The sequence below is a fragment of the Nipponia nippon genome, unplaced genomic scaffold, assembly GCF_047370975.1.
Source record: "Nipponia nippon isolate SJK-2023a ecotype South Korea unplaced genomic scaffold, ASM4737097v1 scaffold_6, whole genome shotgun sequence".
Taxonomy (NCBI): domain Eukaryota; kingdom Metazoa; phylum Chordata; class Aves; order Pelecaniformes; family Threskiornithidae; genus Nipponia; species Nipponia nippon.
In genome coordinates this window covers 83,730,238-83,757,429 of record NW_028262380.1, presented here as the reverse complement: position 1 = coordinate 83,757,429, position 27,192 = coordinate 83,730,238, and the positions used below count along the sequence as shown (strand labels likewise).

General features: G+C 48.2%; 1 protein-coding gene and 1 long non-coding RNA gene across 5 annotated transcripts in view; one reads left to right on the top strand and one right to left on the bottom strand.

The window, feature by feature from the left end:
• The first annotated feature begins 4,791 nt into the window (after window positions 1–4,791).
• ANTXR2 (ANTXR cell adhesion molecule 2) overlaps window positions 4,792–27,192 on the top strand; it is a 111,699-nt gene continuing 89,298 nt past the window's right edge. The window contains exons 1-7 of one of the 3 annotated variants that reach the window (XM_087736875.1): window positions 4,792–4,808; window positions 6,250–6,321; window positions 9,422–9,493; window positions 16,502–16,583; window positions 17,623–17,730; window positions 17,830–17,898; window positions 18,740–18,820. In XM_087736875.1, coding sequence (XP_087593001.1) covers window positions 9,429–9,493; window positions 16,502–16,583; window positions 17,623–17,730; window positions 17,830–17,898; window positions 18,740–18,820 — 405 coding nt within the window. In that variant the 5' untranslated portion in view covers window positions 4,792–4,808; window positions 6,250–6,321; window positions 9,422–9,428. Of the gene's footprint in view, window positions 4,809–5,048; window positions 5,334–6,249; window positions 6,322–9,421; window positions 9,494–16,501; window positions 16,584–17,622; window positions 17,731–17,829; window positions 17,899–18,739; window positions 18,821–27,192 lie in introns of those variants that run through there. The other 2 variants (XM_087736874.1, XM_087736873.1) reach the window with 2 other exon arrangements.
• Window positions 21,905–27,192, bottom strand: part of LOC148051639 (uncharacterized) — a 29,934-nt gene continuing 24,646 nt past the window's right edge. For both annotated transcript variants that reach the window (XR_015699776.1, XR_015699778.1), the window contains exon 3: window positions 21,905–22,661. This is a non-coding gene — a long non-coding RNA (uncharacterized LOC148051639). The remainder of the gene's footprint in view (window positions 22,662–27,192) is intronic.

Sequence of the window (27,192 nt, the reverse complement as noted above, 5' to 3'; positions counted from 1 at the left end):
GGGCCAATTGAAGGAACATCTTGCAGCGTTTCTCCGCTCGGCTCCACGAGCCTGTTTTTCTGGCGGTTTGTATACAAACAGTCGTCAGGGCAGCCCCATTTCCCCGCTCGGCGCTTCCTGTGCTGGTGTGTGCGCAGCGAGAAACGCCCGTCCCGCTGGGGCCGGGCGCTGCAGTGCCAGCGGTACTTAGTGAAAGCAGACCCCGGGCCCTCGTGCGAATAAAGCCAAACGCGTGTAAAGAGCCACGAGCTACTGCCCGGTACCTCCGTGCCTGCCTCCCTCTCATCCAACCGCTCCAGCAAAACAGGAGTGATTTATCCGCTACTTCAGCAGAAACCACAGGCTAAAAGAGGAATTCACACACTTGGAAACAAGAAAAGAGCAAACCCTGGCTACCACAGATCCCCAACTGGCAGGGCTAGCTCGTTCCGAACACAGTCGGTCACATGCGCTTGAAGGAAAATTTCCAACAGCTGGATAACATGACACGTACGCCCAGGCGAGGGAGGCGCTCCTAGGGCTTGGGGCTGACTCGTGCAGCTCTGAGAGCTGAAGCGCAGCTTGTTTTGGAAACCTCAGCAAGCCCGCTCTGCCGTACCGCACGCCTCTGCAGCGGGGGGGAGAGGCCGGCGCTGCACAGCGCTTCCGAGATGTAATGGGTTATCAGCCTTCGCTTTTGTTGGGTCTGTGGCAAAGCGCAGGCTGCTCGGTCCTTCATCTTCCGTGTTTCGTGCATCCACGGGGACTGTAAAATACCGCTTACTGACCCTTTAGCCTTGCTAGCTCAAAGACATTAAGAACTTCATGAGCCAGATCTTCGGCTGACATAAATCACTGTTGGTCCACGGACTTTTGCAAAATTTCCAACTTGCATCCTACTGAGGCTTGGCTTTGCGTTCGGATCGGCACGGAGAAGGCCTTCTGACATGGATGTGTCAGGTCAGAGCACTGTGCCCGCAGGACACCAGCCAAAGACGGCAGGAAACGGGATGAAATGAAAGATCTCCGGCAGGCCGCCTTTGCCTACGACTTTCCCAGCTCCTCTTGCAGAGGGAAGAGGCTTAAGATCCTTTTTGGAGCAGTCGACGTGTCTGATTCACCTCCGTGGCCCGCGAGAGCCACATGATGCTTGTTAGGTCATTGTCTCCGTTAAAAAGCTGTTCTGTCCTGTTGGTGCAGATGAAACTTTCAGTCCCTGGTAGACTAAGATGTGGTGTAGGTCAGGACGGAATTCTAACTGCATGTAATTTTGTGTATTTATTTATTTCACCTACTTTGTTTTGTAAAGCTCTTTTCGGTCCTCCCATTCTGACTTCCTGACAGCGCCACTTCAGCTGACTGCTTCATTTGCACTGAGAGCAAAGGGAAATGATACAGTAAGGAAAAAACATACTGTAACACCAGTACATTTTCAACATTAAATTTGTTCGGGGCTTAACCTTTGACACATAACTGCACACGGGGAATGCTGACAGCAAGCTGCAATCCTCAAGTCGTTCTTTCTATAAGAAATAGCACTTGTTTAAAGACTAAGGCTGTTCAAAAGTCCGCAGCAGGGAAAAGAGAAGTAATGTGTTTGATCTCAGAGCGGTGGGACTGCGTTGTGACCCAATTTAACGTGAAAATACTTGATAATTTTGCGTGGAGTCCTGTCGCTCCAGTGAGCGATTCAGCGTGGGAAACCTGTCTGTCAGACGTGACACGGAGAAGATGGATGGTAAAGGTATCAACTTTGCCAGCTTACCGCTGGCGTGACTGACGCGGGATTCTTCTTGTATTTTATCACGCACGAACAAGAAAGATGTTGACTGGGAGATGGAGGCTCAGCGAGGACAACAGATATCAGCCCCCCATTCTGTGTATTTTTCTCACCTATCAATGATGCCCCAGCTGTCTGGACTCCCCTGAGCAGTGCGCCAGCCTTTACGTCCACGGTAAAACAGAGATCCCGTTACGGAAGCTTGCAGGAAGCTGTGCTTTTCCAATAGCCACATCACTTCAGCGCTTGCCAGAGAGAGGTACAAACGATGTGTTTCTCCTTTAAACTTTTCTTCGGGAACCCCTCTTGGATCCAAGCCGCACTCGGTTTCAGCTGCCGGTACAAAGGACTGCCTGCCGCAAGACGGGGCGTTGCGGTTCGGCGGCCGGAGCGCTAGCTGCGCTGCCGGGCAATGGAGCTACTTCTCCTATAAATCCCGAGGGGATCGTCGCCCTCCTTCTCGCCTGAGCTCCCTGAGCATCAGGCCTGCTGCCGCCGCAGCCGGGGGCTGTGCCCGGCAGTGCCCGCGCCCAGAGCATTTCTGGCAGGGAGGTTTCTGGAGTACCCGTCCCTCCGTATAACGCCAGCAGGATGCCTGGCAGCGTGAGGGACTCTCACCGCATTCAGAACAGACAGCGGAGCAGTGACTGCTGAAAGGGAGGTGTAAATAAGATGGTTAACCTAAGAAATGAGATCCTTACTATGAGGCAAAAAAAAAAAAAAGAGCATCTTGGGACCAAACGGTAGGGTTCCAGGTTCTATCCTCTACGCAGCCCCATAAAACATGAATTTAATAAAAGCCACGAGGCCATGACAGCTTATTGCCAGTCACAAACTCATACTGACTCATGAATAATTTATTGGGCAGGTGACGGGGGAAATCAGTAATTTCAGGGGGTTTTTGTCTTGGTAAATTGCTCACCCTCTGACCACTTCCATCGCTGGCAGAACTGTCAGATTCTGAGGGAAACGCGCTTTTTTGTCATAAGGCACGGGGCACCTCTGGACTGCGTTTTATCTCTCCGCAGCTGGACAGCCTTATTGACTCACTGCTCCTGAGATTGATGTTCTGATGGGAGACCGGCTCTTGAGGGCTCCAGCACCTTACTTGGCTAGCAAGATGGAACTGCAGCCGTCGTGGGAGAGAGTCCTGAGCCCGGTCCGCGCTTGAAGACTCCCGAGGCCTGGGCTGCTCGAGAGCCCCGCGTCTCGAGTGCCCCTGCACCGTAGTGGTGCCTGCAGTCCGCTGTCATTTAAAGCTGCTCAAAGCAGATGCTATATAAAACAAAGCACTGGGCACACAAATGGTGAAAAAAAAGAATAACCAATTTTATTTCAAGTCCTCTTAATTGCTTGTCACATAGCGCTCGTGGAGAAAACTCCAGAAAGGAAACAAAGAAATAGAGGCTAGACATTTATTTTTAACTTACGAGATAATTTTGGTTTATGCAGCTTGTCACATGACTAGCACTTTTCTTCACAGAAAATTCACACATCTTTTTAGCCTTCAGATAATATTTTAAGATTATTAAGTATGTTTGAACTCACTGCAAAAATCTGAAACCACAGATGGTGTCGTGCTTTAACCCCAGCCGGCAGCTAAGCCCCCGGCGGCCGCTCGCTCGCTCGCTCCCCCCCAGCGGGATGGGGGAGAGAATCAGAAGGGTAAAAGGGAGAGCGCTCGTGAGTTGGGATAAAGGCAGTTTAAGAGGGAAAGCAAAAGCCGCGCACGCAAGCAAAGCAAAGCAAGGAATTCGTTCGCTCCTTCCCGTGGGCAGGCGGGCGCTCAGCCATCCCCAGGGGAGCCGGGCTCCGTCAGGCGTCACGGGGAGCTGGGAAGACAAACGCCGTCACTCTGAAGGTCCCCCCCTTCCTCCTCCGTCCCCAGCTTTCTGTGCTGGTCCTGCGGTGCCGTGGTGTGGGATGTCCCCGGGGGCAGCTGGGGGCAGCTGTCCCGGCCGTGCCCCCTCCCAGCTCCCTGTGCCCCCAGCCTGCTGGCTGCTGGGGCGGGGGAGGCAGCAAGGCCCCGGCTGTGTGTAAGCACTGCTCAGCAACAACACAAACATCCCTCTGCTGGCAACACTGTTTCCAGCGCAAATCCAAAACATCCCCCATGCTGCTGTGAAGGAAATTAACCCTAGCCCAGCCAGAACCAGCACAGATGGAAAAATCTAAACGATAATACTCTTGCAGCATAAAGCGACGCTTTCTACGGTGCCTCATGCTCACTGTGCAAGATCCAGCTTATGCTTCAAACCAAATGTCTGCTCTATATTTAGTTTTCCAAAGCCTATTGTAAATCAGGACATTTTGGTGGTTACCACGTGCACAGTCCCAGAGCAACAGTTTGGATCTATTGTAGCCGGTTTCTAACACAGAGAAAATGGCCAATGCGCATGGCTGTAAGAGGGGTTGCAACAGCTTTTAGCTGGCTGCCGATTACAAAAAATGTTCAACGTTCAGCACTCCTGCCAAAGAACCCTAAGACTCATTAAAAAAAAAAACGAAAAGGATCCCAGGAGGCTCCTGGCTGAGTCTCCTCGGAGGGGTAGTGGACGCAGGCTAGCGCAACGGACAGGCCGAGTATCAAATCCCAGCGAAGAAGCGGTTTAGAGGGACGTAAAAGGCAAGCCGCCTGCCCTCCCCGAGCACGAAAAGCCTCGCGAGCCACGGGTGTTGTTTTAATTTCGCGTGTTCATTGTTAGCGCGGAATAACACGTTCCCGCCGTGTCGCCATCAGTGGGCTGCCAAACTTTGCTCAAGCCAGGCCGAACCCGGGCAGGGCAGGGGACGTTGCTGCTCCCCCGCTGACCGTGCCACGGGCCGGCTTCGCCCAGCCGGGGCCCCCCGCGGGGCGGCTCGGCTCGGCCCGGCCCGGCGGCCCTTGGGCCTCTCCCCGTCCGGCTCCCAGCCGCTGCCCGCCGGAGCCGGGCTGGCCCCGCGCCGCCCGTAGCCCGCCCCGGCCCCGGCCCGGAGCCTCGGCGGAGGGCGGCGGGGGAAGCGGGGGGGAGGCTCCCGCCGGGCCCGGCCGCCGGGGACGCGAACCGGGGTGAGCCGCGGGCCGCCGGCGAGGCCGCCGCCGGCCGGGGAGGCGCCTGCGGCGGGGGAGCGGGGAGGGGGGCCGAGACGGGGACGCGGCGGGGTCGCCATTGCCCAAGTTGCGGGTGGCCGCGGAAGCCGGGCGGCTGAGGGAGGCGGGCCGCGCCACACAGGCGCAGAGGGGCGCGCCGAGCCCGCCCGGCCCCGGCCCCCGCCTCAGGCACCGCCGCCGCCGCTGACGGGCGGGGAGGGCCGGGCCGGGCCGGGCGAGCCGCGGCGGCGGGCGAGGGGCGGCCACTTCAGCACCGCTGAGCGGCAGGACGGCAGCGCCGGGCCCCCGCGTCCCCTCGCCGCCGCCGCCGCCGCCGCTCCGAGGCCCCATGGCCGGGCCCGCGCCCCGGAGGCGCCTCGCCCCCCGCGGCCCGGCGCTGCCGCTGCCGCTGCTGCTGCTGCTGCCGCTGCTGCCCGCCGCCGCCGCGGCCCCGGAGGGGCCCTCGTGCCACGGCGCCTTCGACATGTACTTCGTGCTCGACAAGTAAGGGGGGCGCGCGGGGGGACGCGATCGCCGCCGCCGCCGCCGCCGCCTTGCTCCGGCCGCGGCTTTTGTTCGGCCGCGCGCGCCCCTGGGAGCCGTGGCGGGGCTGAGGGGGCGCGCGCCGGGCTAACGGCCGCCCCGGGGGCTAACGGCCGGCCCGGGGGCTAGCGGCCGGCCCGGGGCTAACGGCCGGCCCGGGCTAGCGGCCGCCCCGGGGGCTAGCGGCCGGCCCGGGGGCTAACGGCCGGCCCGGGGCCGCGGTGCGCCGGGGCGGGGGCCGCCGTACCGTCCGCGCTGAAGCGAGGAGGACGGGGAGGCGCGCGGAAAGTTTTGGGCTCTCGCCGTGGGCTCGCTGCGGGGCGGCGGGGAGGGCCGGGAGGGCCGGGCTGACTCCCCCCCACCCCACGCGCGTCCCTGGAAACTCCGGAGCTCGCGGGAAGGAGGGTTTTAGCGGAGGTTCATTTTCTGACCGAAAGCGGACGTTTCTGAGGCAGCGCGAGCGACCGGCGGCATCTGCCGCCCCTCCCCCGCGCAGCTGTTGCCGATCGCGTCCCTGCGGTGAAGCTCGCACCGCGCGGAGCGCCCTCGGCGCGCCCTGCCCGGGCCGGCGCAGCGGCGGCGGGGCTCCGGGGCTCCGGCGGGGCGGGGGAGCGGTGCCGCCGGGCCTCGCCGCCGGACGGGCCGTGTGCCTGGCACCGCGGGCTGCAGGCGAACGGCTGCCTCTGCCGGGCCGTAGCTCGGCAAATCGTGACGACGATCGCGTGCAACTACCGCCGCGAGCCGCGGCCGGTGACAACCTGAAATAATTGGAGAAGCACGCTGTCGTGTCTTGCCTAGTTTCCCACCGAAATTGTCACCCTGCCTTGCCTGGTTTCCTTAAATAAGGCCTCCTAACGTACTTTTGTTTTCTTTTCAGATCTGGGAGCGTAGCACAGAACTGGCATGAAATCTATGATTTTGTAAATCAGCTGACAGAAAGATTTGTGAGGTGCGTTTTGCTCCTTGTGACATCTAGAATACTGGGATATGTTGAAAAAAACCCCATGCTTTTGTAAGCTCAGTAGATGGGTTTCACAAACACGTTAAGAGTTTGGCTTCTAGTGCCCAAATGGCTGGAGAATATTGGAAACCTTAACTGCATTTTCTCATGTTTGGAGCTCAGTAAAAAGGTGGTCATATGCATCTTTAAATACTTAATCTCTAAAGTTACTCTCAGATGTAATTTGATGTTTTTTTTAAAACTTTTGTTCCATAAGCCACGTGCCTCGTTTCTGATGGAGTACTTCTTGTATATTGCTTTTAGAGATCTATCTAAAGTAGGCAATCTGAACACGTCTACGTATATGTCAATACATGCCGCAGGTCAAAAGGAAGGGGGTACCGTTCAAGCTCAAGCGTACAGGAAGTTTTATGCCTTGTTAACAGTATATTTGTTGTACGTACGTGTAATCAGCTTTGGAACTGGCTAGCGGTATTGTCTGGCAAGTATTGCTGCCACAGAAATGGCTGTTGGAAATACTGGCTAACCGTACTCTGTACGAACAGCTGGGGATTACTGGGAGGCAGCATTTTGCTTAAAAAAAACCAACCCAACCCACCCACAGAATAAAACAAAGGAAGCCCCCCAAAGACACAGACATAGGTGCTGTGGTAGTTTTTGCTAAGGAAAATGAAGTGCAGTGGGCAATTACAATCTTGGCTTGCTGATAAAGGGATACAATTAGGCTTGCATAATTAAATATTGCTTACATTCATCTTACAAAAGCAAATCTTTTGTAAACCAAGTGGGTGACACAAGCTTTTGAAAGTTATTTTGTAAGCTTTAGAATTAAAAAAAAAAAAAAAAAAAAAAAAGGGCCTGAGGATGCCAAAGCAGCACTTCTTTTCAGTGAGTGGTAAAAAGCCAGATCTGCCCCCACTGACAGGGCGGTGCTTGTTCAGTGTAAATCTTTCAGTCCATCATCTTTTACAGCCAAAGGGCGCTCCCTTTTGCAACAGTTGCCGTGTAGCGGTCTGGCTGCATTAGCTGAAGCAAAGCTATTGAGTTGGCAAGTTACGCCGCTGGCCTTTCACACCAAAGGAGGATCGCTTACGGCGCACAGCCAGAAGGTCCAGCCCGCCAGCGTCTCCCTCGGTGTCCGGGTGCGGAGGACTCAGCCTTACTGTGGCACAAAGCCTTCACGGCGTGCCGGTCGTTGGGCTCTGGTGGGAGCCGGAACAGTACCTCTCCCCGTGTGCTTCCCTGACGGGGCCGGCGTGCCTCTGAAGGCTGATGAGGCTTTCTCCTGCCTTGAGGCCTCAGCACACTTCCAGAGTAGGGCATGGAGTCATTTGACCTCGCCCTTTCTGCAGCTGAAAAGAGAAGTTGGGGGAAGAACGCGAAGCACCCACTGGTAGCAGTTTCCTTCAGTCCTCACCTGAAGGATTAATTCATGGTGCCGCATCTGCTCTCCAGTTTGACCTGTCTGTAACGTGCACGCGTGCAGTAACAGCGCTGCGTGCTGGTTTTTGGTTCCGAAAGGCCTGCGCCCGGCGGGGCTGTCAGGTCTAAGGGGTGCGTTCCTACGATCCTCCTTCATCGTCACCGTGTCCGAGCGCTCGGAGAGTGGAACTGAAACGGGATGTCTCACATAGAGGACAGTTTTGCCGTTGTCCTCAAGACAAGTTAGCTAAACTGTAACTTTGAGGTTATTACGCACAGTGAGTTGCATCTCAAACGGGGAAGTCTCACGTTACTTGGACTAGGTGGTGATGTAATTACCAGAGACTGGGATTGCAAGTACTTGTTTATTGTTTGGCACCTGCTTGCGGCAACTAAGAAGGTTGATAACCCCATGTCTTAGATTATAATTGAATTTAGAGCGTCTCAAATTTTTGTGTTCAGAGCCTTAACGGACAGACTGCAAGACGGGGTCTAAAATCCAAGATCTGTGCAAAGACTTGCCCAGTACTTACATTTCCACGATGTCAATAATTTTAAGTTGCATCATAGACATAAGTGAACTGAGAACGTACGGTCATTCATCTTTACAAGCGTTACGTCTTTACTAACATTCATCCGATTAATTAATGCTGATACACATATACAGTGAATTATAAAATTATTGACTATATTGAAGTTGTCATGTATAAAAATAAAAAGCAGGTAGGAGAGATGTAGCTGCAACTTACCTTAGGAAAGTTACTGTCTCGGGCTTCCAGAGCATCACTTCTTGTGCATTTTCCACTGATGGCTGGGTATAATTCCTCGTCATCTTGTTGGAAGAGACAGGTGGGCTTCTTCAAAAAAAGGTGGAATTCCTTAATCAAATCAATTCATACGGTACTGCTTTTCATTATGACGTTTCCCCAGATACTTGTATGGAAGTTCATCTTAAGTGTCACAACTCTAAGTCACCAAAACAAAAACGTACTCATTCTGGAAGTTTGTCATGCTGCTTTTTTGGCGATGAATCAGTTGGAAGGCACTGGTTTTTTGACTTTGGTGATTTGATGGCTGAAAAGCACAGTTAGTTTGAAATTTACATTGGGGCAGGATCAACCCTTAAAAAGGGGAACGTGACTTTTGAACGTGCCCAAGTTTTAACACCCTGGAGCAAGAGTTTACTCTGGGTCTGCGTCCCTCACTTGTTTTTACACCAGCGACCGTGAAAATGTAAGGGGATGTGTTACCTTCTGTATGTTGGTAGATGACAACCTAACGGTTGGACTCAATGATCTTAAGGGTCTTTTCCAACCTTAACAATTCTATGATTCTAAGTTCACTTTCAGCTGGGTTGCATGAGATCTTAACTGTTAAGCTTAGCATGTCTTGATCTGGAGTCTCGTCAGGCAAGAAAGAATAATAATTCTGCTACTTCCTTCTCAAAGCATCTGGCTACGGAGTAGATGGGAAGAAATCCTTTAATTCCTCTCTCATTCTGGGTTTGTAGTTCACAAGTATGTTCTTTGGAAGCTGGAGGATAAAGATGATACTAATGAAGCACGAGTAAGCGAATGAAATGCTGTGCATGTGTACATTTCTCTTCGTTTGTCTAAAATGTTTTTTTTTTTTTTTTTTTTTTTCTTCTCTTTCCCTTTTTTAAAAGCCCCAAGATGAGATTATCGTTTATCGTGTTTTCCACCCAGGCACACATCATCATGCCATTAACTGGAGACAGGTTAGTGCGCTGCTTTTTTAATTCTCCCTCTCCCTCCTCAGCCCCAAGGGCTCTTATTAAATCAGAGAACAGTAACAGATACTGAACAGTAACTGATACCTTTAAGTGGTGGCCAGTCATGAAGCCTCTGTGCGGAGCTGGATTTAATTTTGTCAACATATCAATGGATAGCCTAGTAAAAAAGGAAGGAGAAGAACCATGGGAAATAAATTCTTGATGCAAACTCCGCCACTGCTTTGCAAAATGACTACAAGTAATGTTTTAATCTCTGCGTGACTCTGCGTCTTCCTTGGCACAGCAGGAGAAATGATTTTGGCTTTGACTTGTGTAAAGCAACGTCTGTAGATAAGTCTTCAGTGTTTTTTCATGTCTAGGTAAAGCATACAGCGGTAAACTAATGTTTCCCATCATCTCATCTAAGGTAGGTATTTAATTTTGTATTTTCAAATCGCGACTTCAGAATCGGTTTTAGACAGTGGAGTTGGTGCCGCTTGAAGGGTGCGAGAACTTCCTGGCACTGTGATGATGTATGGACGTGCCCGACTCTTCCTTTCGGTCGATGGTCTCAAAGGCAATGGAAATCAAGGCTGCTCACTCTGATTTCTGAAGCAAATAAGGGTTCGCAGCTAGGATGGGTCACGGCTAGGCGGAGGGAAACGGAAGGAGAAAACCAGGTAGAGAAGAGATCGTTGCAAAATGAACTACCACAATCGCAGAAATTGGAAAACGATATAGTGGAATCAGTGCCTTCAGCAGAGGGCCGCTGCACTGTCATCCGAGTCCTTCAGTGTCCTTTCAGCCTTGTCAAAACCCACACGACCTCCTCTCTCTCTCTCCCTTCTGTCCAGAAGCTAATCGCACTGCACAACTTGTTGTATTTTGAACGTGTGGATAAACCCTTTAGGAGTCATTTTAACGAACTGTGGCAGGGCGGACGCGAGGCAGTCCTTCCTTTCTGCTCCCTTCAGTAGAGTCAATACAAAATGTGGCCTGCCATAGTCACTTAGTTTACTGTGTGTTTGGTTGTTTTTTTTTTTTTTTTAATAATACATAACAGCAAGTACAAGAGTTACTGAAGAGACCCGTCACGGACAACAGACAAATGTGTCACGCTACAGAAATGTACGCTGACATCCTGGAAATAGGATGTCTAAAGATCCCATTCTAAGCCCCTCCTGTTTTAGCATTTAAAAAAGTGGCCTGACGCGAGAACGGCCAAGCTTTCGCTTCCCCCCACCTGGACTTGGACACTGGGTCTGCTCTCTGCGGGGAGAGACAAGGTTCTCAGCCATTTTTCCAGATGGCTCGAGAGAGGCCAGGAGAGGACACTTAGGCCTGTTCTGAGGCCTGCTGAAGCCTACGAGGTCCCTTCTCTCGTTTCCAGCAGGCCCTTCATCCCTCTCAGCGGCCTGCTCCTCATCAAGCAGGGAGAGTCAGCACTGATAGCATACAGACCACTTGGCACGCCTGGGCAGAACTCGGGAACCCTGCCATGGAAACACAAGCGCCTTTTTCATTGCCTGTCTGTGGCACGCTTGAAGCCACGCAAAGAACCGTGTTTTTCTCGGAAGCCTCGTTTAAAGCATAGGAAGAACCTTATTGAGTTCCAGCGGGTTCCTCTCTGGGACTTGTCTTTAATGCACGGTTCGCCGACGCTTTTTTAAGTGTGGTAGGGGACAGGAAGTTGCTAACCGTGTTGTTGAGAAGGAGTTGTAAGGAGAATGAAAGAAGAGACGTTCGTAACTGTGACCGTATGTACGTAGGTAAGAATGGACAGATGCGGTTGGAACAGCTGTGCTTTTAAATATTAAAGAAGTCGACAGAGGAAAGTGACTTAGAATGTCTGACTCCCATTGTTGCAAACAGAAGATGAGGATGCTAAGTACAGCGCAGTTTCGGGGATGGGTGTGTATGTGTGTGTGATTATGGGCTATTATGGCTTTGGGTTTTTTATGTGCATTTTGGACTTGCGGGGAAGTTTTTCCCCTTGCTTGCTTGCTAATTCGCAAATGTCAGGAAACCACAATTCATTCCCAGCAGTTATTTCAAAGTAGGGAAGTCTTTTTTGTTTTGAAAGCCTCAGGCTTCTAATTGTTTGCCCTAAGTTCTTGCCGGTTTTTACTGCATAATAAAGCTGTGGATATAAAGAAACCCACACCACAGTGCTGAAGCCCCCAGATTACCAAATATTTTGTGACTATGAACAGTGCTATGGGAATACCTCTGGAAACAGAAGTCACTGTTAACCACCGTACACACAATGCTGTAATAAATACATAGAATAAAAATAACACCCAGGTGGAAAAGGCTGCTTACAATGGTTATATCCCCTTTTAGAGAGACCCGTTTCCCCTGGGAAGTTTAGCTGGAAACCGTACGCTAAGTGGTAAACAAAGATTTGTGCCTTCACATTTGGGGCTCAGTTTTGCTGCTAGTTTTGAAAAGCAAGTTGTTTGGAAAAGCGGGTACACTTACGAATATCATCCAGATGTCACGTCGTCGTCCGCAATCTCTTTTGGCCAGCTGTGTGCTGGCCAGCAGAATTTCAGGTTTCTGTAAACCTCCTTCTGCCGCATTTGACCGACGTCCGTGGCCAGGGCTAGCCCTGCTGACTCTGCTTAGGTGAAACTCCTGTTGGAGCTAAAGAAAGATTATTAACGAGGGTGGAAAAACAGGACACTTAAGTCCCTGGTACATGAGCAACTGTACCTCACTGTGCTTGTCCACAGCCTGGTGGAGCACTGACTGTTCCTTTATTGCACAGAGATGTGTAATTTATGCATTTTGAGCCTTGGTCATGTAAGCTGACCCTACGCTTTGGTTCAAGAAGCTTGCCAAAACAGGGCCATCTGCAGAGAGCATGTTCTGCTGAGCATGTAAAGTACAGCAGTGTCAGCCTCTTGCGTCTTTGTCATCTGGAGCCCCGGCAGGACGCCTGCGGTTTGAAGCAGAATAATCATTATCATTGTACCGAGCCCTCTGTAGTATTTGAGAGATGTAGAAACCAGGAACCTCCTCCAAATTCTGCATCTGAGGCGGCTGATGCGCAGGGTTTACTTTCACCAGTAGGACAGCTCTGTTCGTCAGGGATGTAACCATCCCTCTTTTTGTTAAAGAACACTTCCCCCCCACCTTTGTTTCACTAACACGTTTGTGTGTTTTCTTGTTATTATAGTTCCTTCTTAGCAGCAAAACCAAAGTACCTGTTTTGTTTGCCTCTATTTGTTAGAGATGAAGTACGTTGCCTCGCAGGCACGTAGCCTCATTCCTGATGATAAATACATGCTCGTGGGGAATCACAGTTTCCCTGCCAGCACTCACGGTCTCAACACACTGAAAAACGATTCAAGATTCCAGCACTTCAATAGGTAGAATGCAACATGGAAAAGAAATACAAGATACTACTGTCCCCCATCCGGAAGAGCCAAGAACACCACTACTTAAAACTGCAGCGCTATTAATGGAGACCCAACGTTTCATACAAGGCTAGCCCCTTGCCCAGCTGAATCGGCACGACCCGAGGCTTACGTGACAATTTCACCTGGTTCTAACCTCTGCAGCACTAATGTACATGCACAAAATTTTCTCCCTAAGAAGCAGCAGGGATTTGAATGGGTTTTAAGATTCAGTCCTCAAGCATGCTTTGCTTTCCAGCAAGTATAAACCTTTCTTTGTGCATGTTGAAGATACATTTATTTACTTTAAGGCAAAAGATTGTCCCTTTCTGTTAAGTCTCTTTGCTCTCAACGAGAGTATCGCGTCTCTGAGAAACTAGGGTGGCTAGTGCTTCCTAACGGGTCTGTAGCTTTATCACCGGTCCTCTCAAATGGCTGCGTGATCTACATCCTCCTGCAGCGGAAGGACGTATTTCGTGTCTTCCGCTGTGGACCGGTCTACGCAAGGGAGCGAGGCAGTGCCTTAACGACATCGGTAGTCCGACCGCTCGGCTGCTGACAACACTGTTTTCAGCACAGCGTCGTAGAATTGCAGAATGGTTTGGGGTGGAAGGGACCTTTAAAGGCCATCCAGTCCAACCCCCTGCGAAGAGCAGGGACATCTTCGACGAGATCAGGTTGCTCAGAGCCCCGTCCAGCCTGGCCTCGAATGTGTCAATTAAACTTACTTAAGGCAAGAGATAATACTAGACAGTGATGAAAACAGTACCTGTTGAGTCACCTACATAAAAGCTTGCAGCTTGGTGCAACAGAGCTTCTGCAGAGAAACCTCTCCTGTAAACTGCTGATAGTTGCCTTGGCGTGATTTGAACTCGCAAAGGCAAACGGTTACGTTCGGACCTGACAGTAAATCTGAATTGTGGAGCACGCTCAAATAAGGAGAGGTTGCTACATTTTGATTTATGTTAAACTGATTTCTTCAGCTGATTGCAAAGCTGGGCTGCTTTGTCATCTCTCTCTGCTAAACGGCCTGTTTCCAGTTCTAGATTTAGTTCTGCGTGCCCTGCCTCGGGGAGGCACCGGAGGTACCAGCCGAGCTCAGCGTCGACTTTGGCCCGGGCAGGGAGCAGTATTTGTAGATAGGCCGAACCTCTCCTGACCTCCGCCGGGCTGGGGTTACGCCTGCAGCCCCTGTTCGTGGACTAGCTAAATAGAACCCACGGAGCAAAATGACGAAGAGCGCGTAGCCACGGTTGTGTTTGGCTGGCTGCTGCTGGAGGAATTATCTGATGCCGTTACAAAGCTTAAAAGAGAGAACAGACAGGGGAGCTATTAAAAATTAGATGTGCCTTTTCTGAAAAACAGAGATGTGATGCAGTTCATCCGCTGAATGGGGAAGACATATTAAACTTGTACTCGTTCAGCTCAAACACAGGCAGGCTGCACGTTGCTGATTTTGTTTTGCTTTTTCCACCTCCCTCCCTTGTCTGATTTAAACCACGAAGCCAATGGCCCTTTTTCGCTGTTACTGAGCTGTACTGAGGTACTGTCCAGGCACCCAGACTGAGGTCATGGCTCTGTCATTTCAGTACAGAGGAGTTTTAAAACCAGACGTTCTCTGTGGATTTTTGCGGCTACAAAAGATTATCACAGAGACTAGAGGAAGGAGAGTTTTGAGAGCACTGAGGAGCGGGAATGAGGGCTTCAGAGTGCTATGGCTAGTTGACGAAAGAGAGTCCCGTTATCAGAGGGATTCAGGCAGACACGAGCTCCTGTGCCCACCCTCCAAACCAGCTGGGTGCGAGTTTCAGCGTGACTGAAGCGACCTCTCCTGCTGTCTGGTGGGGCTCACGGGCTGGGGCCTCAAGTCCTGCACCCACGTTGGCCTTGCGACATCCAGGCCAGGACTCGCTCCTACCTGACCAACTCGAAGCACGGGTGGAGCTTGTTCACATCTGGCTGGGCCTATCAAGTACAGATGTGCCCCGCGGGAAAGAGAGGGCGACTGATTAAATGCAGCTAAAAAAGCTCACGCTGCCAAAGATTTTCCTGGAACCCCTTGCAGGCAGAGGCCTGGCAACACCAGAGATTTCTGCGTGACCGGGTCACAAGACATTTTAGATAAATAAATCTGAACTGACTGTACAAAAGCTATTTTTGCAAAATGAAATCTGTTTCAGAAAACTGGGACTTGAGTTGCTGCTTGTTTCTTGGCAGCAGAACACTAACGCCTGTGATGTGCTGCCACTCATTTCTGGCAAGCACTAAGTACGTGGTTTATAATTGCGTTCATACATAATCAGTTTCAAGTTGTTTCTATAGATGCTGAATGTAAAATATTTGGATCAAACAGATTGTATTATCTTACATAACTTGTTCTCTTCCATATATTCAATGCCACATTTCTCCCTTCCCCTCCCCGCCCCGATTGTATCGGTTGATCCTGTGATTGGGAGCTTATTGCAGCTAGGGATTGTACTTTGGAACAGAGCTTCTAAACATAGAGGAAGCCCATCAGCGGAACAAATGACTAGTGGGTGGCATTCAGGCAGAGCGGCATATGCATTCTTTCTCATTTTGTTTGCCCTAAGGAAAGCTTTCACGCATCCTGCGACGTATTTTCCCTCCATCTCCTCACCCCTGCTGCTTTCCTCTTTGTCACCTATATTTGTTACAGCGTTCTATATATTCTGGCCCAAATTTTGTCTCTACTTAGTTTTTGCTCATCCTTTCCTAGCGCAACTTTCCATGGGCTTCACTGGGACTTAGCTTGCGTAAGAATGAAGAACTTGCAGATTTGATTCTTTCAGTACAGCCTCTCTGCCTTTTTTTCCCTGCTCGTGCTGATTTCACTGGAAATTATTCCTCCAGTCTTATCATCGTACTTAAGTGAGCATCCTGCCGTCAAAGACGGATTTATTTAAAGGCCCATGAGAAATCACGGCACAACCTTATCCTCCTGTTCGATGTAAGCGAACTGTGACCTGTCTAAGCGTGATGTCTTGTCAAAGGTCACACGGAAAGGTAGCAACAGCCAAAAATTTAAAAAACTATTCTTAATCCTAGTCCCTTTCCTTGGATACAAGGGGTGTCTTGCAAATGATGCATTTGGCTATCGATACTCATTTTTGAAGGGAGAAGATTTTCCTTATTGCAGTTCTGTCCTACCCCATTAAACACCCGCATATTGACCTGGAAAATTTCTCTAGAAATAGGACTGCTGTTTTAAAGGATTTCTTTTTTCATTCCGGCGTGATTGGAAGTGCAGTTGGTTTAATTGAGCAAAGCAGACTTTACAGAATTTCCACTGGGCTATTTAATACTGAGGCTTTGCCGCTTCTTCGCAATATCTGCTCCGTCTGAAACGTACTACTCGATTCCAGCTCTTTAACTCACTGAGGCATATTGTGTTATTTAGGTCTAAAGTATCCGTTACCACAGTGCCGCTGCCATTGCGAATACAAAATCTGCCTCCACATGGTATCTCGGCTAAATGCTGTATTTTACAGATTTTCAGTTCTCCTCTATGGCAAATACTAATTTTTCCATCAATACACTAACCTCTTTCCCCACTTCAAATCACGCTAACGGTCTTTTACCTTTTTGTTTTCAGAGAAAAAATCAAGAAGGGTCTTAAGGATTTGCAGGAGGTAAAACCAGCAGGTGACACATATATACACGAAGGATTAAAACAGGTAGGTTTTACTCATCTTCTTACAATTAAAATATCCTCTGTTCTCGCCCTTTGGATAACAACAGCAACAACCTGTAACATAAATGGATTGATTGTATGCCTCAGTCTGTTACGGTCGAATCTTTTGGGTTTCCTAAGTGGTCCCAAGACTGCCCAGATACTATGCAAATCCCAGGCAGAAGATTAACCATCACGGAAAATTGCCATATGGAATTTCTTTGACTTGATCCTTCGCGGTAGAGAGCGGTCCCGTGTCGTGAATTTAGCAGCTAACACAGCATACCAATTACATGGTAAATAGTCACACGCAGCTTTGTAGGGCTGCGAGTCTAACAGTGCCTTCTAGAGCATGTGCTTCTGGAGAGTTTACTGCACAGATCAGCATGTTCGAGACAACGGTCTTAATTTTGGACTATCTTAATTATGGAGTTCCCAACTGCTTACATTTTCTTGAGACGTACAGTTAAAGTAGATTTTGCGATCTTGCTGAAAGACTCGGGCCCTGAAGGGGGAGGGTAAGTTGAGGATCTAAGCTTTCACCGTTACGGACAGAAACTCAGTTTCTTCCTTTGTGCCTTTGGGGCCCAGTTTGTAATTGTCATCTGTGGGCTGAGAAGCTAGGCAAACAGCAGTTCTTTGCCCTTTAAAAACATATAGTTTTAAGACATCGTTTTTTATATCTTGGAACCTACTGACTGACATTTGAAATCTGGGAGGGTATCAAAGGAAACCTTATGGTGGATCTAAAGAGAAGCGAGCTTCACAACTCGGAGAGTATCTGTCCCGAAAGAATCGAGTGTTTCTAAGGGTTGATCAGTTAGTGACCCCAGCGCTTCGGAGATGGGCTCACTAGTGACTGGAAAATACCGATGAATGATTTCCTCGTTGGCAGCGAGTTAAAGGGAAGCAGAGGATGGTCACGAGGCTGGGTTCCAAGATGAGGCTGAGTGTTGTTTCAGATGCTATATTCGCTTAGAAGATGCATCTTGGTTCCAAGTCCAGGTGTAACTTTAAGCTGGATAAATATTTTTTGTTTTCAGGCCAACACGCAAATTGCGGAGCAAGGAGCCTCAAGATTTTCTAGTATCATCATTGCATTGACAGATGGCAAACTGGATGGACAGATTCCCTTGTATGCAGAGAAAGAGGTGAGCGCTAGGTGAAAACGCATGCTCTATTCCGAAGAGTTTGGGTGTTGCCTGTTGAATGAAAAAAAATGCTTATTCCTCTGTTCTATTCTGGGGCAGGCAAAGAAATCCAGAGAGCTGGGAGCTAGAGTTTACTGCGTTGGCGTCCTTGATTTTGTACAAGAACAGGTAAGAACGTTACTATTGCAGATTACTAGGCAGTACCTTGTCACAGGGGTTTATACAGTTAATATTAAGTAATATAGAAATTAATTTTACTTGCGTTAGGCAGTATAATGTTTTCTTTGGCTCAGGCAGCAGACACTTAGATGTGTACATAGACAGAAATAGAATACGTGGCAGTCACTTTCATTGCTGAGAAGGCCCATCGGAAATACCCTCGGCTAACCGGTAGCTGCCAGCGGGAAAGGATGCAGGCAAAATCCCTTTCATTAAGATGGCAACCAGATTAGGCTACCGGTCGGGTGAACAGAGTAGCTATAGACAAGCTTCAAGCGGCGTGTTTGACAGCCTTGGGATAAGAAAAAGAAAGAAGCATCCACGGCCTTCATTGACTGAAAGCTCTTCCAGAGTCGCTATGTCCTAACGGACGCTGTAGCTGCTCTTGTACCACCCAAGTGACTTAAACGGAGAAGTATACAGAAGACTCTTGACTACAGAAGGCGCACAGAAAGGCTTTTTAATGGAAGGCAGAGCAAACGGGGAAGGTAATTCTGTAAAGAGTTACGAAATCACTGCCAAGACACGGGCGCCAAAAGGTTTCTTTAGCGCGGTGGTTTGACACGATGGCTAGCCGCTATACCATTTTGTGAGGTGCAGTAGGTTGTAGTAAGTCCTCCCATTTAGACAAGTCATTGTTAGCTGTGAGGGAACTCAAAATTTTCCTTCGCTTTGCAGAGTTGATGGGAGTTGTTTTTAGACACCCATTTACATTTTAAGGGTGAAAAGCAGCGCGACAAACTTAGTTTGCCAAATGATTCACGTGTTTGCACGCGTTTTCTCTCCAAAGCTTGAAAAAATTGCTGACACGAAAGAGCAAGTCTTCCCTGTCACTGGAGGATTCCAAGCACTTAAGGGGATAATTAATTCTGTGAGTATCGGGCAATAAGCTTAACATGTCCTCAAGATGACAGCATACTCTCCTGTACCGCTTACTTTTCCAGGCAGAATTGGTTCCTAAATCAGTACCCGCAATATATGAACTTCTCTCCTTCTTATCTTAGAGATGCAGTTCTGTAAATTAACATTGCCTGCCACTCCTGCAATTATTCACGCTCTGACCTCGTGTGGAGTTTGAGGACTCCATGCAAGTGCAGGGCGTTTGAGGGGCATGCATTGAGGAATGGCTGCTATAGGTTTAGTCTGAAAAAAATAGACGGTTACTCCAGGTGAGTTGAGCACAACTGGTTAAAATCATTAGCAAGAAGTGCAATTTAAGAATTGCCCAAATCTTCGTATACAGAGAAGAATGCTAAATACACACTTGAGCCTTGACTTGAACCACTTCTCCTCCTCCTAAGGGATAAGACTTTCCGTTCCTTTTTTAAACTCCCATCAGTGAGACGAGGCCATGCAACTGATAACTCTGATTTGCAAGAAGGGATCAATGCAAGAGGAACATTTTGGTCACGATAGCGGCTTGACAGTATTTTAGCCGTGTGACAAGACGACACTTTTGGTTGCGGGGACCTAATTTATTTGCCTCATCTTAAACTAAAGGCCGTGTGTTTTGTGCAAGGTTAACAGTGCTGCTGCTGCATGTAGCCAGCACAATGGAAAAAAGCTTACTGTCAAAAGTCAAGTCAAAACCAATAATCAAAACCTTTTTCTGGGAGGGATCCCACTATAATTCATTTCCTTTTCCTTTTTTTTTTTTTTTTAAATAAAGAAAGGATACTACTCACATACAGGATATTATGCAGTCATGAATTTATCGCTTCCCTTGAACAGTGTGGGTTTTGTGGAAGTTAATGTCATAATGAAACAACTTTTTTTCCTTTTTGATGCTTAAAATAACCGTAATTTCAGAATATTCCTCACACGTTCTAAAGAGATACAATCAACCTTTTCATGCAGTGACATTTATTTTCCTGAAAAGATAGTACACCCCGTGTGGTACTGCTTTTTAAAAATCTCATTCTATGCCATTTTAAAGACTTAGACGAATCAGTTTTTCTGCTAGTCAAAGTGATGCAACATTGAAGTCACTAGTGATAGACTGATTTATAAGAGCTGAACGTTTAACCCCAGTCGATTACGTTAAGTTTCCAAGGATACTGCGTTTCAAAACACGTCCGTCAAGACGGAACTAGATAAAGGACTAAAGACATTTGTGTCTGGAGTTTCCCCTCCAACAAGGGTCACTGACCTGCAGATTGGGCCCTTCCCAGGAGTCGGGTTTCTCCGCTCTTCTTGCTCGCAGCAGTGCCAGTCTGCCTCTTATACCTCCCAGGAGCTTTCCAGCACCTTCCCTCGCTTTGTCCACACAAGAGTGAAGTTTTTCCGATACGGTTTGGCAGGTGGTGTTTGCACAAGCCTCAGTCCAGCTTCTTCTGGTACTTGTGCAAAACCCGAGCGTAAAAATCCCAGATCCGTGCTGCAGAGCAAGAAAAGACGCCCGCCATGGCAGCACCTTGCTTTAAGATATCAGCTTAGCACTGACAGGGGCTGTACAGAAAAAGCAAACTTCAAGTGCACTGTTCTACACCTTAAGTGCGTTGTCTGCTCCTTTAAACTTTGAACTCCTGAATTGTTTAGGGTTTTATTTAACAGACTGCAGCTGGAATAGACATTTCAGCACTTGGCTTACTGCATATTTCTGTCCATAAAAAGACTCTTTATGTTGCGGCTGCCAGGGCAGCGGGAAATGTTTTTGCTGATAAACAAAGGAGCACGAGCAGGCCTTTCTGACAGGAATCACATCAACTGACTTCAGTCTTACCTGCATCCATCTCATTGGTTGTGATAAAGGATCACACAAAAACAGGCAGCGCTAGTGATCTGGTAGCTCCCGAGAGCTTTTAGAGGCTTGAATGTTGTTTACAGCTTTCTGAAAAGCACTGAATCCAACCAGAGTTTCATTTAGCCGTCAAGGCATTTGAAACTGTCCTTTTCTCTCCTCTAGTAAGCACAGTAAATGTATTTGCTGGAAGCAGTGGGAGAATGATACCCTGCCAGTGTCCCCGTTTTACCACAGAGCCTGGATGGAAGTATCCACAGATGGGTTTTTTTTGGTGTGTGTTTTGGTGTTCCCCCCCCCCCCCCCCTTCAAAAGCACGTGTGGTGGCTGTATTGACATGATTTTTTGGTATGCTGTAGTTTCAACTCAATTTTCTTTGAAGGGGTTTTGACTGATTGTGACAATTCATTGCATTACAAAATTGATAAGCAGATCCAATTGAACATGAAATAGTCGCAGTTTCCGTTTTTATTCGCAGTTATAAATCCATTTCAGTTTGCAAGTTAGCTAGAGCATACAGGCTCAAAGAGACGCTCTGTCATAAAAGGGGAAGCTAATTTCAAAACAGATGAAAATGAAATACCCAGGTCAGAAACATGCACAAGTATTGCTCAAAGTGTGGTGTCGAAGGTGCAATTGTGAAACCCTCCATGAACACTGCTGAATGCTTCTTGTTTAGAAAAAATACACTGCTCACGGAAAGGGCGGTGACCCAGCAATTAACACCCTCGAGCAAAACTACAACCCCAGTCTGTTGGGTGGGAACGACTGGAGGAGCCTCTCCTACCTTGGTCTCTACCTGACTCAGCTGGGAAATGCTTGGGCAGCTACACTGTTACGCTTGTAGCGAATTCCAGGAGAGCCGAGCAGTTACCTTCATTTGTTGGTGGCAAAAAGAAGCGATGAGCTTTTATCGTAGAGTATCCGTTAGTACCTGCTTCTGCAGTTGTTTGAAGTCTAAGCAATTATTCCAGTTTATTATCTTTGGACAGATACACAGGGTATACTTAATCCTGGCCAGGGATTAACATTCAAGACAGCTGAGATGAGCTTTTAGGGAAAATATAGCTCAGATGTTGAAAAGCTTGCATTGCATTTTGACCACCTTCTTAGTTCAGATAAAACCCAGTGAAGTGAGGAAGGATTTAAGCACCACCATGCTGTGTTGTGTTCCTATTGAATAATATCAACTCACGATTCAAAACCCTGCAGATTTCTGTGAAGTTTCCAGCTCTTCTGGCATTGCTAATATCTAACTTTACAAAGTAGTAACTAAACAGCGCTGTCAGGCTAAATAAATCTAAGCAGAAGTCTAGAGCTTAAAAGAAAAATGCCGAAGGCAAATTATTACGCTATCAGGAACAGTTTACTGATGTAGTTTGGCTGATAATTACATGGAGCATGGCCTCATGAGCAAGCCAGAGCAGTGTGAACTGCAGAGGTTTGGGACTGCACAATTTATATCACCATTTGACAGTTTACTACTGTATAAGGAAATGAAACCCATTCTTCTTTCCCTTCCTTTCCTATATATGATTTATGTTTTTTTTTTTTTTTTTAACCCATTGGAGAAAGAACCATTTGGGAATTGATCATTTACCTTGTTAGATCCGAGTTGGTCTGTCATAACCAAAATAGCACCTTCCTACCTGGCTTTGGGGGAGCGTCGGTGAGCCTGCACATCTCTCGGTGCAAGGGCGTTGAGCTGTAAGCCAGCGGTCCGTAAGCAAGCTAACTCAAGTGTGCCTCCCGTGCATCTAACCAGAAATGGTCCTGAACCAGCACTTCCATCGGGAGAAACTGTGGAGACTTTGTGCTTATCGAATAGCTCAGTCAGACTCCCAGTTTTCCTCAGGGATCAGCTTCTGCCAGGTGACTAGAGACTGCGGGGCTGACAGCCTTGAGTGAGTCGGATGGTATCTCGGGCATCAGGTCAGCTCTTATCCGTAATGCAAAACCAGCGTTGGAGTCCCTGTCGAGGAGGGGAGCAGAATGTTTGTAGTTATAGAAGCAGGAAACGTTGTGTTCTGAACACCGCTCGTTTTAACTGTTTGATCGCTTATGAAACGATGAACAGAGGAATAATGAGAAGCAGCAATTAAATTAAGGAGCTGGGAGCCAAGGTGCTGCTACCACTTGAATCGAACACGCAGATTCTTAAGACAAGACAGTATCTTCCGTAAGGCTGAAGTTTCTGTCATGTTGCCATAACACTCTGCTGTAAATTAGTATGATGTTTCATTTCCAATTTTTCCTGCAATTGTTCCTTGTTTTGCCCGCTTTTGTGGCACGTTTCTGTGCACGTGGTTAGCACAGCTCAGCAAATCCGAATCGCTTTTATGTGCTGCCTTCTGGAAAACATAACCAGCGAAAGACCCCCGCTTCCCCTCTCGCTTAAGCAAACACAAGTCCTACTGATTTGTGAGTGAAAGTTGTCCGGTTGTCTCTGCAGGCACAATCGGGCGAGGCTTGTGCCTTCGCAAGTTACATTAATGGAACTCACTTTAGTAACACCATTAGAGTGCGCGGCAGGTCTAAGTCGACTTAAACACATTTTTATACTAAAGTGAGTTGGCAGTGCTTAATACAGGAAGTTAAAACGTACTTGGTACTTAAGCAAGCCCACAAAGACTGATCAGATAAGACTACAGGAACTGATACATGCAGAACTTGAGAGGAAGTCGTCAGTTTAAGGAAAGTTCAGCCTAGAATTGTTTTATATTTAATTGCTACAAACTTTCTTAGAAAAAGTCTATCAGAGCAGGATTAGAAATAGAATAGTTAAGCTCTCTTCTTGCTCCTTCGTATTGCAGGCGCTCAGTTTTGAATTGTTCATTTTATGTGGGCAAACCACCCTTAAACATACTGGAGAAAACAAACTGATCAAGACACACAAGCTGCGCAGTTGCATCACCTCGAACGTTTTAAATTGAAGCTAACTTGTCTCCAAGTTGGCCGAGGCCCTCAGGGAAAAACCCTGACACTTTGCATAAAGTTCTAAGTTTCTCCAAGAAGAGTTGCGAAGTCAGAGATAATATTGCAACAAAATAAGAGACTCGTTAAGTCTTGAACGTCAGCGCAGGTATGGAGAGACAGGATGCAGACGAGCAAGCTACTCGTCACCCGCGGGCAGCCCCCCTGCAGCTGTACCTTGACCACTGCATTCAGCTCCACTGCTCTCACTGCAGGAACAGTACCAATAAAAACTGGAGGAAGGTTAGCTAACAGTATAACTGCGAGGGGAGAGGGACAGTACGACGGGAAGCAATGATTCTTGCAAGAATAGAGTAATACGTACATCCGTAGTTCTCTTCTCAGGCAGAGCTTTTTTTGTGAAAACGCCTGCACGGAGATGATCGGCACCACTTGCCATGTGGTACCTTACCCCCCACGATGAGACTTCTCAGTATCTACTCAAGTATCCACCTCTTGGTGAAAGGGTCACCTGGGGGAGAGGAGACCTCAGTCTTTGTAGGATGTAAACTCCAAGGCTTAAGTGGAGCTACTTAGAACCATCAAATGAGCATACCTAGGGACGCCAAAACTGAACAAAGGATTAAATGCATCCAGGGTCCTTTAAAAAAATATATTCCTAACATACCCAGCGGCAACTCTTGCTAAAGCGGTCTAAGCAGGTAGCGCTATAAAAATCTTACTGCCTAATTGTAAAAATTCTTTTCAGGATAACTCCTGTTGATGACAGAGGGAAGTCTGCTCTGGCTGTAAAGAACAGTCAGCAAAATCCCTCTAGTATGCAGATTCATTTGAGAACAGAAGAGAACTATTGAATGTCCAGGGGGTTTCCACATCAGTTAGGTGGTTCCTGTATCAATCACTGCGCATGACAACGCATTCCTACCTTTCAGTTACATGGACGGGTGACCACTGGATCAGCAGGGCCCAAAGGGAAACACTGCGTAAAATGAGCGTGGCAGCGGCACATTCAACCGCTCGCGATACCCGACTAGTCGCTTCTCGTCTTGAATGCGGTGACGGTCATTGTCACTACGCTTGTAACCCAGTGCCCCAGCAGAGAGAGGGGCCGCACAGACTGTTGATGAGACTTGGTGAAAAGCAGACCCGTACCCCGGTGCCCTACAGCCTAACAAAACGTCAGCAGGGAGAGAGAGGCACAGAGGGAGAGGCAAGCCACCCATGTTGGGCAGCAAGTTGGCGCAGAGGCGGGAAAAGAACAAAGGCTAGCGAGCCGTAGTCAGTTACGTTGAGGGAGGCGAGAGCCGTTTCGCGTGAAGAACTATTGTAGCCTTTAGGTTCGTAAAACTTATTGCAATGACTTGACAAAAACGCGCTCCAGCCTCCCTCTGTCAATCTGATGCCTTCTGCGCTAGATACGCCATCAGCGGCGCTTCCTTGGTCTGATCTGGCTTTTGCACTGGGGTGACAGTGAATTATTCAACTCGTACATACGAGTCGATCAACATCTCCCACGGTTACCTGCTGTAAGGCAACAAGACAGGTCGGCAGAGTTCTATTTTCGGAGAGTGGGAAACTTAACAACTGCAGCAGTCAGGGTGCCAAGGTTAGACGTTCCGGGAAACATCTCTCCTGTGAATGTTTACTGAGCCTCTTCTGTCTACGCTGCTTGTGTCTCAGCCGCCAAGTCGCAGGCAACTCGGTTATTGAGTAGTAATCGGGGACTACGTTATTTTGAGTTAGACGATCCTTCTGTCTTGAGCCAGCTTGGCTCGCTAGAGCTGAAATTCCTCCCTCGCCTACCTTGCTTACAGTATGCCGGGTCTGCTCCCCCCTTTCTCCTTAAACGCTGTCCCTCAGCTGCAGATGAGGGGAGGAGGGTCACCCAACTGACTGCAGGCTGTTAAGATTTTTCAAGAGCAAAATCAGCTTAAACAGTTCATTATCAATTATACATCAACTTAATTGGATCATTTCCTGTAGGAAGAAAATATGCTCAGTTTATGCACTGGGAATCCAGGAAGCGAACTATTAAACATTTAAGGAGATGGGGGAGGCGAAATGCAACAAGTTATCGTTAAAAGAATTATTCTGATTAAATCAGTCATCGTCTTTAATCCCCTTGGATGGTCTAATGTTCAAGCTGCGCTGGGTGCAAGGTTTAGAACTAACGTTGCGCTATGTTTTCCATGTGATTGAGACCGAGTAGATAGTTTTGGGAATTACTGCACGTAGTTGTTAAAAGGAATCAATGGCCTGGAATAGAATGCTTTCTGCTCTACCCTTCACTGCCGCGCAGCCCTTAATTTGACATTCTCTGACATATTACAAACCATATAATGTTCTCCTGGAGAACCGAGAGCTTGATAACCCAGCAACCTAACTGACGTGATTCCACTCCGGGTGAGCGTGCGTGTGCCTTGTGACTGGGATCCGACTTGTCAGCTATCCCTGCGTGCCTATCACTTCTGTTACGTAAGGGCTGCTGTAGGACTTGCTTAAAATGAAGCACTCGCATGCCTAAATGAAGTCTAGTGTTTCCTTAGCGATAAGTTTCTTCGACCCAGATTTTCCTTACTAATTAAAAAAAAAAAAAAAAAAAAAAAAAAAGCCCAAACAACTTTTTTCCTGTTATGGAAAGTAACAGTTTGTCTCGATTCTTATTTACATTACTTGATAAGTAATGGGTTTGGGGTTGTTTTTAGCAATTTGGGGGTAAAGGTTCCGATGCTGTTAAAATACGCATCTCTCAAGACCCACGGTTTTGTCATCTACATTTGGTTTACTTGGTGACTGCAAATGAGGTACTGCTTAGACATTGTATAATTAGAATATTCTCACTAACCTGACACTGCACCAGGCTTCTCTCTGATGGTTATTTTATGCAAGACCATATGTCTCAGGGATTTTTTTCATTTAGATAGGGGACAGGATAGCAACCTTCCCCCACCCCCTTTACCCTGGCTCTTTGTCTAAGGCATTGCTGAGCAGCGTCAGGAAGTAAGCAGAAATTGGCAGCGAGCTGTAGCTGAGAGCACAGATGTTTGGCAGCGGAGAGAGGTAGATCCCATTAGGTCTAACTGCTCTAGTTCCTTTCCCGTGACTTTGCTGGAGAGAGGCATCAAAATGGCGTTTCCTATGAAAGCCTGCGTTTCGTTCCAAGTTACCTTGAATGGACTGTCTTCCGTCTAGCGTGAGGTGGTCCTGTTGCCTCATCGCTTTCCGCACAGATTAGCGCCGGGAAAAAAATGGGAAAGGGTAGGGCTTGCTTTAACAGAGCGGAGAGACGTGATGCTGGACTGACCCATAGATACAGTATGGAATTTCATCTCGCATATGGATCCCAAGTTTTGGGGTTAGGTTTCTTTAATACTCTTTTTTCATTAAGTTCAGATTATAACGACATGGAACTTGTGACGCTATCTGAAAGAATGGAAGATTCCACTTTGGAAACAAGCAAATAACTTCAGGGAGTTTGAACACGAGTTGCTGTATGGAGAAGCTGGCCTGTCTACAGGCTAAGGTGTGCCGTGAAGGGGCTTCTTGCTTCGAGATCCTGAGCGTGACTA